We start from the raw sequence: 13,355 nt of genomic DNA on the forward strand, positions 1-13,355 counted from the left end.
TGTCGGGTTTGATCACAATTACATATAAAAAGTTAGTATAAAAAATTGGATGCAGTCTAATCATAATTACATATAAAAAAATTGGAGGACTGTCCACATATATAAAAAAAATGTTGTCTTTTTTATATAGTACTACATTTAAAGCTAAATTTAAAAAAATGAGCAGGAAAAGGAAGTGGTGCTAAATTTACAGCTAGTGATGAGATGGAAAAGAAAGAAAGAAATGCACATGCAAATCAAAAGACGAGTCTTTTGTCACGATTTGTAGTTGGGGGGGACACACAAGTACAAAACTCAGCAGAAATATAGGCCTTATTTCTCTCTACCCTTTTCTCTTTTGTTACATGTACTCGTCTACAACTTAGTAATCTTAACCTCTCTCTTTTTTCAACTCACTAGCTTTATTTATACTTGGTATCACCATCTTTCTCATCTGCACCAACTAAGAAACAAGAATTTTACAAGGATATTTAGCAAAATAAATAAATAAATTATAAGGTCAAATTTGAAGCTTTGGTTTCAAAAAAGAAAAAGAAAAGAAATGTATGGTGTTGCTGATCTTGAAGCAGATGAGTCTGACTATGTTGAAATGGATCCTAGTGGCAGATATGGAAGGGTATGATTTTACCCTTTTTATCCTTTCAATTCTTGAATATATGTATCTAATATCTATACTAGTTTGTTACAAATATTGGTTGTATATTTTTGGTGCAGTATAATGAAATTCTTGGTAAAGGAGCATCAAAGACAGTGTATGAATCTCTTTAATTTGCAATACCCTTTTCAAATTTATGAAAGATCTGAGCTTTATTGCTGTTTTTGACTTTTATTCTTGATGGGTTTTATTTTAGTCATAGAAGTTGATAAAGTTTCAATCTTTACACTTTTCTTGAAATTCATGTTTTTTACAGGTATAGGGCTTTTGATGAGTATGAGGGGATTGAAGTGGCCTGGAATCAGGTAAAACTTTTTGATTTTCTGCAAAGTCCAGAAGATCTTGAGAGGCTGTATTGTGAAATTCATCTGCTCAAGACTTTGAAGCACAGCAATATCATGAAGTTCTACACTTCTTGGGTTGATGCTGCTAATCGAAATATTAATTTTGTGACAGAAATGTTTACCTCTGGTACTCTCAGACAGTAAGTTGATTGAATGGTCTATTATATGCATGATGTTGAGTTGGTTTGATCATTTATATTTGTATTTGGTTTCTGTGATGAATTTGATGGTTTTGATATTTTGATAGGTATAGGCAAAAACACAAGAAAGTAAACATTAGAGCTTTGAAACATTGGTGTAGGCAGATTTTGCAAGGGCTTCTATACCTCCATAGCCATGATCCTCCTATCATCCACAGGGATCTCAAATGTGATAATATATTTGTTAATGGTAATCAAGGGGAAGTAAAGATCGGTGATCTTGGCTTAGCTGCAATACTCCGTAAATCTCACGCTGCTCGCTGTGTTGGTGAGTTCACGAATTTTCACCTTATAAGGTGTTAGTGTTTGTACCTCTGATAAAGCACACTTGAAATTGTAGTATTCAGGTTGCCTCTATGTATGATAGTGTGGGATGAGATTACGGAGTATCCTGGTTCTATTGTAGACACACAGACAGCACCACATCATACAAATTATAAAGATACATCTAACATATTAAAGTTTCATATTATCAGGAACACCAGAATTCATGGCCCCTGAGGTGTATGCAGAGGAATACAATGAATTAGTAGACATTTATGCATTTGGAATGTGCGTTTTGGAAATGGTCACCTTTGATTATCCATATAGTGAATGCTATCACCCTGCTCAAATATACAAGAAAGTCATATCTGTATGAAATAAAACCTTGTAGTTCTCGTACTTCTCCTTCAAATCAAAATCTCCAACTCACTATTGCTAGTTTATTCTTTACATAGGGTAAAAAGCCTGATGCTCTTTACAAAGTTAATGATCCCGAGGTACGGGAATTTATTGAAAAGTGCCTAGCAACGGTGACTTGTAGGCTACCTGCGAGGCAGCTTCTTAAGGACTCTTTTCTTCAGAATGATGATTATGGATCTTTTTCACCTTTAGATTGCAGAGAACTTATTGGAATAGGCTCCATGTTAAGACAGCCTTCCTTTGAAGATCGTTGTAGTAAGAATTCTTTGGTCAATGATTATTCCAGTTATCCTGGTTGTGAACTAGGTATGGATTTGGATTACTTCACGCCTGATTTTCAATCAAATGAAAGTGATACATTGGTGAATCAAGAAGATGAGGATTTTGAAAATGTTGGGATCACTATCAAGGGGAGGAAAGAAGATGATGGCATTTTTCTAAGGCTTAGGATTGCTGATAAAGAAGGTAGTCTGTATGTCAATATATATTTTTATTTTTCTAGGTGGCCTGCAGTTGTCAGTAAATTTTCTTATCATAATTTTTCAGTGCCTAATGAACTTAAGTAATCATATATAACAGGCCGTATCCGGAATATATACTTCCCATTCGATATGGAAACAGACACAGCATTAAGTGTAGCTGCAGAAATGGTTTCAGAACTGGAAATTACAGATCAGGAAGTAACTAAAATAGCAGAGATGATTGATCGTGAAATGATTTCTCTAGTACCAGAGTGGAATACTAGATTAGGCCAAGAAGAATTCCGCAATCACACAAGTCGTAGTTATTGTCAAAGTTGTGCCAGCAATGGCCCTTATAGAAGCTATCTTTCCTCAGAGAACCCATCTGCCCAAAATCTTGAACATCTTCACTGTTCGAGACAAGGGTGTGCTGCTATGCATGGTCGATTTGAAGAGATCACTTACCGGTCTGACACAACTGAACAGCGTGTTACAGATGGCGCACCAGTAGTATCAAGTCAATCAGATGGCGTGCACTATTCTGATATTTGGGGACAACCTGATGAGCCCGAGCTATGCTTGAAACAAGTAAAAGAATCTTGTTCAAAGGAGAAGGAAACAAAAAATAACAATGATAAGACATATTCTTGTGTGGGAAATTCTCAATCCAGAAATTCAATAATATCACGGGATTTAGACGAGGACTATGAGAATGAAATTAGAAAAGAATTACGATGGCTCAAAGCCAAGTATGAAATACAGTTGCGAGAGCTAAAAGATATGCAACTACGGTCCTTGTCAAGAAACGGAAGTTTTTCTCCACGTGCTGATGACAGAAAAGAAGAGATTAAAGATAGAGTGTCAAGTGCAGTTCCCTCAGAAGGAAAGAATGAAGTTTTACTAAAATCTTTTGATTCTGGGAAAAATTACAGTTTGTGCTTTCCTGTTGATTATGGAAAGACCTGTGCAAGCCAAAGAATCCAATATTTCGATACATCCTATGGAGCTTATAGTCCAAAGCAGGCAGTCACTACCAAGGGTTTCTACGCAGAAGATTTGCTTCCACAATCACTTCATAGAGCTACTTCTCTTCCAGTTGATGCTGTAGATTACTAACCCAAAAGTCTTTAACAAATTATGAGAAGAAGGTATGTTCTTTCTCTACACCTCAAATTAACTAACAGGATTGAATAATAAAATAAACACATTTTTTTGTATTTCTTTCATGTCCAATTTAGAAGTTGTTTACAGTTTTAGAAAAGGAAAATACAAAGAGCCATGTACATTGAACTCGCAACACAGACACACGTGCTAATTTGATGAGTTCCGTATTTAAAATGAAGTTCTTTTTCTGGTTAAAGAAGAAGTGTACAAGCATTTATGAATCTTAGCTGGTCATAAACAACATGTTATTTAGAAATTATCCTCTACAACTCACAGATCAGCATTCCACTCCTATGTGAAAACAACAGCAAAGATAGTAGAATGGTCCCAAACACTTGCTGCTAAGGTGACAAGGCCAGTTTGGTGCTACCATTTGCCAACTTTCTGTTAAGATATTTTTGACTTTATGGTTTTATTACGAATTTCTTTAAACCTTTATAAATATATTGAGTGCAGAGCTATATGCTCTTATCATCCTTTTCTTGATACCCATATTCCTTTCCTTTTTTTTTGGCAGTGGTGGAACCAAGTTTTTAAAATGATTGGGGACTAAATTAGTTTTAAATATTTAGCTGGGGCTTCATTTTTCTTTACCAGTTTCTACAGTAATATTTAGCCAGTATTGAAAAGTTTAGTTAACCATGCCCGGGGCAGCCAGGTATTGTCAATTGGGTTTGTGCTCGGAAAATCCAAATTTGGATTATCAACCAATTTGGATCACCCATTGATCCAAATCCTGATCTGGATCAATGATTCAAATATTTGATCTAAATTACCTTTTACATATAATAATATAATATATAAATATTATATTAAGTAATTTTATCTTAAATTTATTATTAACAATTTATATAACATTTCATAAATTAATTAAATCAAAAAAAATTATACACATAAAAATATTAAAATTGTGCACTTAATTCACGAAAAACACATTCATTGCAATAATTAACATACAAAATATTATTGATAGATACTAATATTCCGAATTAGTATATTTTTCCCACAAATGCTTAATTAATATATCTCTAAGTGCAATATGTGTCCATTTATTTTTTATTTTTCTAAAACGGTCCAGGACAATATTTTGATTATCTCGGAGGAAACATAAATAGTTTGTCCGACTAAATCAATTTTTTTATATTTTCTAATATCGTTTTCGAATCATTTTGTGTGTTGCAATTTCTTTTATACATTTTATTTTATGTACTTTTTATTTTATATAATGTACTTCTATTTAAATTTTAATAATGTTATGTTTCTAATTATTTTAAGTTTTAGTTTAAAAATAAATTTTGTTAACTATTAATTATATTTTTTTATTAATTATATAATTGAAAAATTAAAAATTAATTTAAAATCTCATAAATTACAAATAACAAAATTATTATTTTATATTAAATCAAGTGATCCAAATTAAAATAATGAAAATGTGAGAATTAACTCGATCTCCGTCATTATTTACATTATTATCTATTTTTACTAATTTAATTTAACATTTATATTTGCTTTTTCTTATTGAGATAATTTCAATTTGAATAGTTCTATTATAATTTTCAATATATTTTATAGATATGTAATCTGAAAAAGGTTATAATAAAAGTTCATATATATAAATTCAAATAGTAAAGGTGTTATATAAATGTAAATGTAAAATATCTACCCGTGTATCGAAGCATACCATAATATTATTTTTAATTTTAACAAATCTAACTACTTTAACGATGATACACCATGCATGTCCTAAGATATATAAAAACTCATAGTAAAATACTTTTTTTGTGCCCAACAATAAATTAAAATAATAATAATAAATGAGATATTTATGGTATATCTAACTGTGAATTATATTTTTGGATTAAAAATTAAAAATATATGCTCTTAAAAATTTATTTTGTACCTACATTTTCTAATTTATTTTATTTTTCATATATATCACTTACAAATTTAATGGCTATAATATTAAGTTTATGTTCTACAAATTTAGTCAATACAAGGAGCAAATTTTGTCAATACGAAGAGATAGCGTTAATTCTAGCTAAGGGTTTATATATATCATGTATAAAAGTTGTCACGTGGGATTTTTTGTTAATAGTTTCTTATATTTTGAGATGCTTTAAATATGTAACATCTATACTATTATATTAAATAAGAAACACTAAAAATTTTGTCAGTAGTCGTCGTTTAACACATACTTGTATATATTTTATTACCTTTACTTAATTATTGATATTATTTTATTTAATTATCATTACTTAATTATCTTAATAACCTATTTATTTTATGTTAGATATAATTGATTATATCAAAGTTTTATATCGACATTAATCATCAGTATCTACAACAAAATATATTAGTATTTGTCTTCATGTCAGTTTTAACGGGTCAGAGTTTAATATCAGAGTTTGTCTATTAACATATGTCAAAATTAGATAATAGTAGAAGATCGATTCCGTTGTGACGAAATACTATTTGCAGATATATATCAGTGTAGGACTTTATTTACTTGTAGTAATAAGTAGGATATGTATTATAATTTCAATTTATATTTATCACATCTTTAGGTTGATTGTGTAATTGTTCAATATATAAGCACAAGTTAAATTTACACTATGAGTATTGTGTATCATTCTATCATTTGTGTAACATAACAGCTCTCAAGGATATATATTCATCTTTTGAGAGAGTATTTTATAATTGCTCTACAGTTTTAGTACATTAATAGGATAGTTGTTCGTTATATTACCGTGTTTGATCGAATTGATTGTTACATATTGTATTCACCGCCCCTCTACAGCACACTAGAAGGCCTAACAATCGATATCAACGCTCATTGTTGATACATAAACAATTTAAGATCCAATTTAACAGTCATTGTTGACTGACAAAGGAAATCAAACACAACCACCACCGCCAGTTACGAATACAACCAATATGGAAAATGAAGATGGTTATGTTTCTGGTTGCCACTAATCCTGAATATCTTGACATAATTTATAATGATCATCACAAGCCAAATAAGTTGGCAGTTGTTGTTGCTCCTGAAAAGATAGTTGTCAAGGACAAGAAAGACTACACACCTGAAGATTTGGCTTCTATCATGAATGATGCAAAAGTGGGACATCTCTTACATAGCAGTCTGGACAATATTATGTCTAACACGGTCATTGAATGCAAGACTTATAAGGAGATATGAGATACATTAAAGGTGAAGTGCCAAGGTACATTTGTCATCAAGAAAAAAAGGAGGACTATACTCACTCAGGAGTACGAGCACTTTGACGCAAAAGTTGATGAGTCATTAATTGATATATATATATATATATATATATATATATATATATAATAGGTTTTAAAAGTTGTTCAATGATCTATCACTTGTGGACAAGGAGTATGACTTAGAAGATTCAAACTTGAAATTTTCCCTTGCTCCTCTTGAAAAAATGGGATTTGAAGGTAACATCCATCAGAGATAACTATGGTCTTGAAGATAAAATCTATGATATACTCAAAATTCATGAACTTGAGATTGAGCAAATAAGTAAGAGGAAATGCTCAAAATCAAGATCAGTTGCACTGAAGACTGAAGAGAATCCAAAAGAGAGTTATGTGAGAAGGGGTCGGTCAAAAGGAAATGCCATGCTTGTAAAGTCTGATAACGAGACATCAAATGCTAATGATCACTAAAATACTGATAATTCCACATAATCTGATAGTGATGACTGTGATGATGAGTCACGAGAAGCTTCTACATATGGCTGCTTTGATGGTGAGAAGTTTCAAAAAGATGGCTGATGAGGATCAAGGAATGAATATGTTAATTTGGATTTGGTTATGCGTACTTGTGGTGATGTTCAATTGGAGAGGATGCAAACATGGGTTATGCAGCTTACTTGGACAACAAGGAATAAAGGAGCGATGCATGAAATTGGACAAGTAGTTGATGCATCGCTCCTTTATTCCTTGTTGTCCAAGTAAGCTGCATAACCCATGTTTGCATCCTCTCCAATTGAACATCACCACAAGTACGCATAACCAAATCCAAATTAACATATTCATTCCTTGATCCTCATCAATGGCCTACAAAGATTTCAAGAAAGGAATAGATTTTTTAGGAGAGGTTCCAGTTCTTCAACTCTGATAAGAAGAACTATAAGAGCTCTGATAGTAAGGAGTACATATCAGGCATAATGGATAAGTCCAAGATCAAGTGCTACAACTGTGATGGAGTTAGGCATTTTGCAACTAACTACAAGAAGCCAAAAACTGAAAGAAAGCAAGCCTTAATCACAAAGAAGAATGATTGACACCTCAGACTCTGATGAGGAAGTCAACTATGCACTCATGGCATATGCTGAAAATGATTCTGAGACTTCTGAGATGAAGATACCTCAAACTACTCTTACTTTTGATACTGATGATAAGTTTGAATTGAGATTATTCCTTAAATTAAAATCATGCATGTTGGCTATAGGGATCAGACCCTTGAAAATGAAAAAAAAATAAATTGAAAAGTATGACTAAGGAAAAGGAATGATCATTTAGAATCTGACTAAATATTTATGTTAGAAATTCAGAAAGAAAGAGATGATGCTATATATGTTAAAGAATAATTACTTGAAAATCATGCTTATCTTGACAAAGACTTGTCTAAGGAAAGAGAAATCATTAAGATTTGGATTAACTTAGGGAAAAAACAGCTCAAACTGTAATTGAAAATGGGTGTTGCAAATTAGGATTACGTTATATAGATGAACCTAATGTTGATAATGAAAAGAGATTAAAAACTGAGAAACATAAATCAGTAAATACTGATTATCAGATTAGAAAAATAGGTCTAAGTTGACTCATGTTAAGTTCAACTTAAATTATGATGGACTTAAATCTATAAATGAGGAAAGTTCCACATCATGAGTTAAGTTTACCTTAAATAATGGTAATCCTGAACAAGTTAAGGCTAAAACAGTAAATATTGGTTTAGTGCCTCAGAAAAAGATTAATTAAAAACTGAAAGAAATTACAAGGAAATACACCCTATAAAGAACGTAAATGATAAACTAGGTGTTAATAAGGAAAACAAGTACAAACCCATTCCCAATGCACCTAGAAAGATCTGTTTGAACCGTGATAGTACTAATTATCTTGTTGTTGCTTGCAGGAAGAATAAAGAAGTAAATATTGTTCCTCCTAGATCAAAATTTATGAACAGAACAGTTAGATATAGACAACAAGAACCTTGTTTTCATTGTGGTAGCATTTGTCATTCCATTTACACATATAAAAAGTATATAATTTATAATTTGACTTATGAACTGAAACTCTTTTTAAATAAAAGTAAAGTTGATTCTACATGTGTAACTCCTAATATTAAGATTGTTAACATAAACTCTGATATGAAGACTTCTGCTGCAAATGTTAACAAACTTAATAAAGCTAAATGATCCAAGCAAGTTTGGGTCCTTCAAAATTCTAACTAGTGGCCTATCTGATTGCAGGGTAACATGAAAAAAAAAATCTCAGTCTTGAATAGTGGATACTCAGGACACATGACTGAAAATAAAACATTGCTATCAAAGTTTAAGAAGAAGGTTGACCCAAGTGTTTTTTTATGGAGATGACAACATAGGGAAGACCCTAGGATATAGAAATTTCAAACTTGAGAATGCTGTTATTGGAGATGTTGTTCTAGTTGCAGGATTCAAGCATAATCTAATGAATGTGAGTCAAATCCGTGACAGATGTTAACATGTGGATTTCTATGATGAACATTGTGAAATTGTCAACAAATCAACTGAAAATGTTGCACTAAAATGCTACAGACATAGTAACTTGTATGATGCTAAGCTCTCCAAAAATACCGATAGCTCTGAAATTCGTCCACTGAGTGGAGCGACTGTGGAAGACAACTAGAAATGGCATACGAGACTTTCTCACTTAAAATTCAACAACATCAATGAAATTTTAAAGAAAGATCTAATAAGAAGATTGCCCAAAGTACAGTTTACTCCCGATGGCTTATGTGACTCATGCCAAAAGGCCAAATAAAGAAAATCTTCATTTAAAAATAAGACTGAATCTTTTTGGTCCAGTAAAAATAATGTCAATAACAAAGAATATATATTGATATTTTTGGTCCAGTAAATGTAATGTCAATAACAAATAAGAGGTATGCATTGGACATTGTTGATGAGTATACTAGGTACATATTGGTTTATTTTATGCACACAAAGGATGAGACTCTAACTATTCTTCTTGAGCATGTGAGACAACTGGAAAAAGGTTCAAAGTAAAGTATGAAGATTCTAAGAAGCGACAATCACACTGGATTAATAATAGTACTATGAAAGAGCGCTGCAAATACAAAAATATCAATCAAGATTTTTCTGCTCCCGTAACTCCACAACAAAATTGAGTTGTTGAAAGAAAAAATAAGACTCTTATAGAAGCTGCAAGAACCATGTTTGAGGAAGCCAAACTGCCAACCTATTTTTGGGTTGAGGTTGTGCAGATTGCTTGCTTAACTCAAAATGCAATATTGATCAACAAGTATGACAAGATACCATTTGAGATAGTTAAAGGAAAGAAACCAAACTTTAAGTACTTTCACATTTTTGGCTGCAAATATTTTTTTCTCAAAACTCATCTTGAACAGCTTACCAAATTTGATCTAAAAATTGACCAAAGTATCTTTCTTGGATATCTATTGTCAACAAAGGCTTTCAGGTTTTATAATCTGAGAATAAGGGTGATCATGTAATCTATACATGGATCTTCTGATGACAAGAAAACTAATGGCTTAGAAGATGCTGGTGATCATGACCAACTGAGATTTAAAAATGAAGTATTATATGTTAAACAACTTAATCTTGATAATATTATAAATACTGATAGTTTAAATCCTGATATCACATCAGACTCTTAAAACCCATTATTTATGGTAATCAAGTTCCGAATACCGAAGCACAAGTTGAGGGGGAGCAATATGATCATTCTCAAGGGTCTAACTCAAGTGATTCAACTGAAGAAACATCGGGAGATACCTCACCAGACTATAATTCCTCAAATACCGATGAAGCAAATTCTGATAATCCCGAAAACCTCTAATTTAGGGGGAGCATCAGGAAATAACAAAGGTACACATCAAGATGAACACAAAGACATCATGGATCATGAGGGATGATCTAGGTCAAGGAGCCAACTTCCTTTTGCAAGGAAATGGACTAAGTCACATACTCCTAAATTAATCATTGGAAATCTTGATAGTGGTATGAAGAATAGAAAATCCACTGAAAATGAATATCTCTATCATTCATTTCTATCTTAGACAGAACCAAACAAAGTGGATGAAACTCTTCAAGGTGCTGGCATTTTCTAACAAATTTTCCTTGAAAGGTTTGTAACCTGTTTGATAATTTAGAGGATACTGAAATTAATCGAGTGAGTCGGCTCATTTTATTTTACACTTAATCTAGGCTAAACTCCTAATTGAACTCGACTCGTTTAATATGACGAGTTGGGGCGGCTCATTTAAATTAAAGGATACGGAACATCTGCCCGAACTCGGGTCATTTAAACGAGTCGAGTTGAGCCCCCTTAAATTTGATTTGGCGAGCTCGCGAGCCGCCTGACTCGAATTACAGCCCTAGGGAATGACATATACGTTCACAATCATTCGGTGTTTGAAAATTGTTATTTTACCCTGTTTCTGCGAATAAGGGCCTTCGTTGTAAGAATGTAACCAAACTATGTTATTGTAGCATTTACCTAGATGAAAAATGGGTCAATATGTCTAATTTCATGAAATTAGAGAGACATAAGGAGTATCATTTACTTGGATAAAAAAATGGGTCACTATGTCTAATTTCATGAAATTAAAATGAAAGTCTAAGTTCTCATGTGCGACAACACATAGGAACTTAGACTTTTTTGGGTACCCAGAGTTAGTACAAGCCACGTAACCATGTAACTTCTAGATAATGAACCATAAATAACATTTTAATTATATTATAACTTTATTTTATTATAAGAAGTGATTAAATAAAGTTGACATATTTGGCTTGAATTTTATTACTCTTTACGTTTCACTATCATGTCAACCTTATAAAAAATTGTTTCAAATTAGTTTTTCAGTTCAACTTTTATATTTCCAAAATCACAACTCTATTTGACATGTCTCTAATTTATATTTCCAAGATCAGTCATTTATCGTGCCATCTATGGGATGTGCCATGATTATAGAAATAGAAAATTGAACTAAATCTGTTGAACTACCGATTTGCGATTTATCGGATTTCAGGGATTATCAGATTTTTTAATCGAAATTAAATCAGATATACATTAATAATTTTATAATTATAATGGACATTTATCGTGCCATCTATGGGATGTGCCATGGTTATAGAAATCGGAAATTGAACTAAATCTGTTGAGCTACCGATTTGTGATTTATCGGATTTCGGGGATTATCGAATTTTTTAATCAAAATTAAATCAGATATATTGTATTTGTAGTTGGGCTTGTCCATAGATAATGGAAATTCTATAGTTATAAAATTATAGACTTGTAGCTCATGCCATTTACTACTAATAGTAACACGTGATGTGCTGATATGTTTGTTGTACCGCTTTCTTTTGACAAGACGGTAATGCTTTACAAAAAAGTAAAATAAATCATGAAGAGTTTATTGTTTTATGTGCCTTTTTATTGTTGAATATGACTTATTGGCTTTCTAGCCAATTCACTTCATTTTATCTGTTGTCTTGCTCTTTAAACTCTCACCGAAGTTCTTCTTTTCAATTTTGTATTTCTCTTCTTCAACTCACATGCCTTTATACTATTTCTTGTTGAATAAAACTATAAATTACTTCGATTTTTTTTACGGTTAACCCGATTTTTGACGATTTTGATTATTTGACCAGAAAATATTTTTCCCGGCGACTTCATGTTATCAGATGGGCATCTCTCCAAATAGCAAATTATCGGACGATTTATCGAAATAATCGTCGATTTTTATAACCATGGATGATGCCATTTATATTGGCTAGTTGACCAAATGATGATGGTCATGTATGGTGGCTTGTTTTGTACCTTTTAGAGGTAAATAAGTACCAATATTTGTTGGTTTTGTATCATTGACTGGCAATTTTATGTCATTTTATGTGACTATTTTTTCTAAGCAAATTGAAAGATCTAAACTTTTTTTTAATTTATATCAGAGTTTAAAATTTTAGAATATTAATATACATAATTCATGTTTCACTAAGCAAGTTCAATTGGTGTTCAAGTTCTAACTAAAAGGATCCTATTTGGTTATATTTTATATTGTATATCTTATAATATTTTTATATATTAGTATTATTATATTGATATCTTTTTAGCTAAGATTCGATATTATAAGATTTCTTTAATTTATGTTAATTGTCAAAAATACTTAATTCATTTTTAATGTTGTCTATTTCAGGTAAGGCGTGTGTGGAAGTCAATTTCAGGATTTATATTTTTGGACATTAAAGTTTTTTTGTCTAAGCATACGGAGATATCTTGCATATCTTTTCGGTTAGATAATAAACTTTCTTGAATGAAAGAATTTTATTCCATAAAGTATATTTATGTAAGAATATATACATATTGACAACAAAATATCAACCCTATTTCACATATTATGTTCATTTAATGCCCCGAACTGTTATTAAATGACATAGTTGAAGAATACATTCATATATCCTTCGAATTTCACTGATGCCTAATCTCAAACTGAGTTGCTATATCACAAATTGGAAAAAGATCTACGTGCATATTATTTTCTGTAAAATTCAAACTAAGGAACTTAAGTAATACATAATTTACA

At 31.5% G+C, this 13,355-nt stretch overlaps 1 protein-coding gene across 5 annotated transcripts; it reads left to right on the forward strand.

Annotated features, from left to right (window-relative positions):
- Nucleotides 1–294: 294 nt before the first annotated feature.
- LOC141659236 (putative serine/threonine-protein kinase WNK9) lies at nt 295–13,135 on the forward strand. 5 transcript variants are annotated; one of them, XM_074466026.1, is made up of 7 exons: nt 295–616; nt 715–752; nt 912–1,139; nt 1,247–1,467; nt 1,676–1,833; nt 1,919–2,348; nt 2,463–4,202. In XM_074466026.1, exons 1-7 carry the CDS (start codon nt 542–544, stop codon nt 3,458–3,460), a joined length of 2,148 nt encoding a protein of 715 aa, XP_074322127.1. In that variant the 5' UTR covers nt 295–541; the 3' UTR covers nt 3,461–4,202. The 5 variants fall into 5 exon arrangements, 4 of the variants coding, with proteins under 4 accessions (XP_074322127.1, XP_074322128.1, XP_074322125.1 ...); XR_012549679.1 differs by lacking the exons at nt 295–616; nt 715–752 and adding exons at nt 12,427–12,604; nt 12,969–13,135 and having other exon boundaries at nt 902–1,139; nt 2,463–3,492; XM_074466027.1 differs by lacking the exon at nt 715–752 and having other exon boundaries at nt 2,463–4,203.
- The last annotated feature ends 220 nt before the right edge of the window (nt 13,136–13,355 follow it).

This window comes from Apium graveolens, chromosome 5, assembly GCF_009905375.1.
Source record: "Apium graveolens cultivar Ventura chromosome 5, ASM990537v1, whole genome shotgun sequence".
NCBI classification, from domain to species: Eukaryota; Viridiplantae; Streptophyta; class Magnoliopsida; order Apiales; family Apiaceae; genus Apium; species Apium graveolens.